Source organism: Tupaia chinensis, unplaced genomic scaffold, assembly GCF_000334495.1.
Source record: "Tupaia chinensis unplaced genomic scaffold, TupChi_1.0 Scaffold000078_1, whole genome shotgun sequence".
Taxonomy (NCBI): domain Eukaryota; kingdom Metazoa; phylum Chordata; class Mammalia; order Scandentia; family Tupaiidae; genus Tupaia; species Tupaia belangeri.
In genome coordinates, this window is record NW_006159539.1 from 2,178,711 (window position 1) to 2,184,533 (window position 5,823).

The following is a 5,823-nucleotide window of genomic DNA, read 5'->3' on the forward strand; positions in this document are numbered from 1 at the left end:
GTTTTTTCTTTCTTTTTTTTTTTTTTGGAGAGGTTTTCGCTATAGGGCGTGTGCACTTGCCAGAAAGACAGAGAGAGACAGAGAGATAGAAAGCAAGAAGTCACCCCTCAGGGAGGATGGCCACGCCTCAATCCCTTCTCCTCCATTCTCCTCTCAGGATCTTGGGCACACATGCACACGCGCCCGGCCTGAGTTTAAGCCACCGGGTCCGCGACTCAAACTGCGGTCGACTACATGGGAGTCCAGCGACATAGCTTTTACGCTAACTGCTGGTCCCACAATGTATTCTTAATAGATACTTGAGAGAAGGAAAAATGCCTGGAAAAATAATGGGCTTGGCGGAGACCACACAGCTGACAACTGGGTTACTGGGCCTGCACCTGCCTCTGATGTCTGCAGCATTCTTCTCAACCCTTCTCGGATATGTATACGTGGAGTCTCACCTCAGAGAACGCACACACGTGGGCACGTACTCCCGCAAGTTCAACGAGGACACCCTCAGTAAGGAGCCCTATTCGACATCACACCCTTCGACCCTGTGAGAACAACCATCTGTCCCCATCACGCAGGGAAAGACACAGGGAAGCAAGCTCTGACCCGGGGCGAGTCGAGTCAGGACTGCGGATACCTTTCCGTCCTTGATTGTGGCGAAACACGCGGCCTCGATCTTCCCGGCGTGGTCAAAGAGGCCCATGTGGCGCAGCATCATGACGGCGCTGAGCAGGAGGGCTGTGGGGTTGGCCATGTCCTTGCCCGCGATGTCCGGGGCAGTCCCGTGAACCTGTGCGTTGGGGAAGGTGGCATCGGCACGAGGGAGACAGCGACCAGCCCCTCCTGGGGAGGCTGGGGCCAGTCACCTCCCCTGACCATTAGTAAGCCTCGACCCACAGCTACTGCATGTGCGTCCTCTGGCAGAGATGTGAGAAAGCGGACCTCGGGTAACTGAAGCGCTAAAGCACATCTTTTTTCTTTTTAAAGAACTACTCATTTTATTTATCCATTCGATTTTAATTTGACCAGAGAGAGACAGAAAGAAAGAGAGAGAGGGAGAGTGATAAAGCGACCCACCAGGTCCGAGATTCGAACCGTGGTCACCCATGTGGGAGTGTCTAGTGCCTTAACCACCATGTCACCTGCTGGGCCGAAAGCACATCTTTTATAAGTATGAAATACAACCTTTTCTGGGTAACTTCTGGAAAATATTTAAAGTTAGGAAGGATACAGAATAAAGAAATATTCACAGGGAAATGAACAAACCACCCAAGGCTATATCCAGTACAAAGCATCCTTTCCCTTCGACACTTTGAAAAACTCAAGAGTTGAAACAAAATTATTAGGGGCAGGTGGGTGGCACTGTGGTACCACAACTGCACCCACATGGGCAGGTGCCCGGTTGGCATCCCAGAGCCTCACCCTACCCACTGGCATGCACTGTGTGCCCGTGATGCGTGCTTGTTAGGGTGGGAGTGGGCTGTAGTGGGAGGCCCTGCTGGGGCTGGCTCTCTCTCTCTCAGAAGGAACAGATGGACAGATGTTCAAACCAAACAAACAAGACACCACATTGATACGGATAATGCTTCCTGGCTTGTCACCGCTCTGAGCCAACCCCTCTGGGTCCCGGTGTCCTTACCGACTCAAAGATTGCAACTCCGTTGGCTCCAATGTTGCCACTTGGTGTCACACCGAGACCTCCGATCAATCCTGCACACAGGTCACTGGGAGCAGAAAAGCATTTCAAAGGATGTGTTCAAAAATAAAACACCTCACCCAGCATCCAGATTTTAGTGTTTAAATACCACCATCCACTAAGGAAGCAGCGCTCCCCAGAGGCAAGGACAGGAAAGCGCAGTCAAGCCTGGAGCAGTGAGCACTGTGCCAGAAAGCCAGGCATGCCGAAGGATGGAGGGCTGGGTCAGAGGGACGCCCCATGGGCCCAGTCAGCTTGAGCAGCCACATAAACGATGACCATGACGGAGACACCACTGAATGAAATGGACCGTGAGCCGCGTGGATATAAATAAGTAAGCAACCGCGGAGGAAAAGCTCATCCTCAGAACGCCAGTGCATAAACGCAGAAGGAAAGATGGCTTAGAAAACCACCACGTGGCCAGCGTGCCCTGTGTGTGTGGGGGCGAGTGAGAGAGAGAGACTGGGACGGAGGAGGGGGAAGGAGGGAGGGAGAGGAAGGGGAAGAGTTCTAACATAAGCAGGGAAAATGTGCACATCTGCGGACTCTGAGTACAGGGGAATTCTGGGGGTCATTCTTGCAACTTTTCTGTAAGCCTGAAATCGTGTCAAAACTTACCAAAACTTGTGAAAATGACCACCACCTCCCTAGCTCTACATAACCAACCACCCCAAGATGGATCAATCAATCAAACACCTGAAAACAGGAAGGCTGAACTAATGACCGGGGACAACAGCCCAGCACGGATCTGGCAAATGAACCAACAAGCCACCCAGCATGTCGTCCCTGTGATCACCTCCACATCGCTCAGACCTCAACGCCTCTCTTAGGACAAGTGCTCTATTTTATAGAACGGGCTGAAAATTGCAGCAGGCTTAAACTACGGGCTGAGATAGAAAGGGTGTAGACTCACCTAAGGATGTCCCCGTATAAATTTGGCATAACAAGAACATCAAATTGGGATGGGTCTTGTACCATCTGCAAGGAAGACGTTTGCGTTAGGAATCAAAAACTGCGCTCTACGTACACACACCATTGCCAGAAAAAGTCGCAGTTAAGTGTGAATACATACTCACATTCAGACACACCGTGTCAAGGTACATCTCATTAAATTTAATATCTTTACAGTTTTCTGCAACTTCTCTGCATTTCTGCAGAAAAAGTCCATCTGACATCCGCCTGTATTTAAGCAAATAAAAGCAGTTGAGAACAGAGGCTTACAAAAAGAAAAGGATCAAATTCAAGACGTAAAGGAAGTTCAAGAAATTTAGGTTCTGGAAGCCAAGATGTCTGATTTCAATAACAGTAAAATTATTTCTGACCAATAAGGGTGAAATTATTTTAATAAAATACAAGGTGAAAATGTTTTAGAATCCTGGAAGCACAGAAGAATAAAAATGTAAAACAGCTTGATCATAATAGAAATGGCTTTATTTTTACAGTATTTTCCATCATGAACTAAGAAATATCCATTAATATCATTAATGTTGCTTTAAAAGCTTACCTAGTATTTACATGATTTTACTATTTTACATGTTCTACACTCTTTTCAAAGAATTATTTAATTTAATTTAATTGTTATTATTATTATTACTACTATTATCTTTTAATTTGACCAGAGAGAGAAAGTGAAAAAGCAAGTCACTAGGTCCAGGACTTGAACCATGGTCAGCCATGTGGGAATCCAGTGCCTTAACCACCATACCACCTGCCAGTCCCTGTTTTACATTTTTCTTAGGCGAGGAAAACTGTTTATAGATTTAGATGGCCTTTAATACTCTGGGGATGAGGCGAACTTAAGCTGCTAGAGTAACGTTATCAGGTAGTATTAGCACCAACTATTTTAAGCCCCTGAGCACGTGGCCATCTCAGAAGCACTCCCACCATGCCACTTCTAGGGCAGAAATTCTGTGGCCTCTGGTAACTGGCCACAGCATCTGCAGGCCCTGAGTCTCCAGCTTCCCCTTTTTTTTTGAGAGATTTTCACTGTAGGGCGCGTGCGCTCGCCAGACAGACAGAGAGAGACATAGAGACAGAAAGCGAGAAATCACCCCCCAGGGGGGATGGTCACGCCGCAATCCCTTCTCCTCCATTCTCCTCTCGGGATCTTGGGCACGCACGCACCCGCGCCCGGCGTGGGTTTTAAGCCACCGGGTCCGGGATGTGAACCACGGTCGACTACGTGGGAGTCCAGCGACATAGCCATTACGCTAACTGCTGGTTCCCCAGCTTCCCCTTTTGATAACTCTCATTGACTGAGAGTTATCAAAAGGGGACCCGAATTTCCATGGACCCGAATTTCCATGCCCTCTGCATGTGCTCCTGTCACCAGTCCCCCAGTGAGGCACAGTTAATAGGAGATTATGACAGAAGAGAAAGGCCAGACCCTCAACTGTTACAAGGTTCTTTTCTGGGCGAGGAAGCCACATCATGCTGTCCCAGGAGCAGAGTGAGGTAGGGTGGGACGCGCAGACTCACATGATGTTGGCCTTGTGCACGGCCGTGACGTTGCTCCGGTGGTTGTTCCGGGCATACTCAAAGGCAAACTCAGCGATGCGCTTGCTGGCCTCCTCGGTGATGAGCTTGATGCTCTGCACGACGCCATCCACGATCTGAAAGACAGAAGTCCAGCCACTCTGGAAAGGGTGCGGTGACAGCGCGGTACTGGGTGGTGGTGGAGGTGCGCCGCTTCATTGATGGCATGCCCACACATGCCAGCTAGCACACGGCACGCCAATGTTAACCCAGCCCTGTGAGTAGTATCAGATGGCCACCTGTGAAGTGGGGATTCAAGACCCAGAGGGCATGTTCCCAGGCCCGGGTCCTCCTGGCACCCACTTGGGCAGTGTTAGTCAGAGACCCAGCACCAAGACAGACTCCCACATCTCCTCCCCAGTGGAAAACTATGTCTTTGGGAGATATTTCCAAGAGGGAATTGGAATAACTCTCCTGAGTGCACAGAAAGCAACCCATAGGAATAAAATATCCGAAGTGAACGTACCACATGCTCAATTCCACTGTATTCTCCTTCCGTGTTCTCTCGAATGGTGACGATATTTACATCAGTGTAAGGGGTTTTATAGCCTTCGATTGAGACGCACGGCCGGACATTTGCATAAAGGTCAAATGTTTTACGCAGTAATAAATTCATAGACGGATGACCAGCTGCTATTGGGGTCTTTAAAGGCCCTATAATGAAGAATACCCAGATGACAACATGATAGACTCTGGCCCCCCGTGTGGCCTACCAGCTGGGCTACCTTAGCACATATGCTCCGCCCCTGACTCCACCCTCTCCCTCAGATCCGATGGAGCAGGAAACTCTCCTCATGGAAGCTTCCTGGAAAATTAACTGCATCTCTCACCCTGAGAAGCTGCTAAGGACCAAGCATCTTATCAAGTGCTTGACATTGTGTAGTCCATATGGTCACCCTACGAGCTGGAACTCTATCACTATCAATTCAAAGGGAAAGAAAAAAGGGCACACGCCATGGCCTGGTGGTTAAGGGAACTGGATCCCACATGGCCAACCATGTGGTTCAAATCCCAATCCTGGAAACTTGAAAAACATGGCTCCGACAGCCCCATTGGGAGCTGCTTTCTTCCTTTCCCTCCCTCTCACTGTTTCTTTCTGGTGAGACATGTGCCCTTGGCAAAATTTTTTTAAAAAGACAACGTGTGTCTGTGAAAAAATTTTAAAAAAAAAAAAAAAAAAAAAAAAAAAGGAAGAAAGGGGAAATATAGGGTCAGAAATTTGCCTAAGCCTCCTGGGTGGTAAATAACATTTATGAGATGAAAACTGGATCTGTGTGTATGTTTTTTAAAGATTTTTGCTATATGGTGGTTGCACTCACTGGAAAGACAGACAGAAAGCAAGAAATCACCTCCCAGGGGGTGGCCATGCCACAATCCCTTCTCCTCCATTCTTCTTTTGGGATTTTAGGCATGCAAAATCCCAATCCTGGAAACTTGAAAAACATGGCTCCGACAGCCCCATTGGGAGCTGCTTTCTTCCTTTCCCTCCCTCTCACTGTTTCTTTCTGGTGAGACATGTGCCCTTGGCAAAATTTTTTTAAAAAGACAAAAAAAAAAAAAAAAAAAAAAAAAAAAAAAGAAAACAGGGGGGAAAAGAAGAG

The 5,823-nt window shown here is 48.1% G+C and overlaps 1 protein-coding gene across 1 annotated transcript in view; it reads right to left on the reverse strand.

Moving 5' to 3' along the window:
* The window catches only part of IDH3A (isocitrate dehydrogenase (NAD(+)) 3 catalytic subunit alpha), a 16,587-nt gene that overhangs the window by 3,911 nt on the left and 6,853 nt on the right, over positions 1-5,823 (reverse strand). The window contains exons 5-10 of the mRNA XM_014584864.1: positions 4,689-4,876; positions 4,166-4,299; positions 2,764-2,866; positions 2,601-2,665; positions 1,631-1,715; positions 629-781 (exon numbers count right to left, since the gene is read on the reverse strand). Coding sequence (XP_014440350.1) covers positions 629-781; positions 1,631-1,715; positions 2,601-2,665; positions 2,764-2,866; positions 4,166-4,299; positions 4,689-4,876 — 728 coding nt within the window. The remainder of the gene's footprint in view (positions 1-628; positions 782-1,630; positions 1,716-2,600; positions 2,666-2,763; positions 2,867-4,165; positions 4,300-4,688; positions 4,877-5,823) is intronic.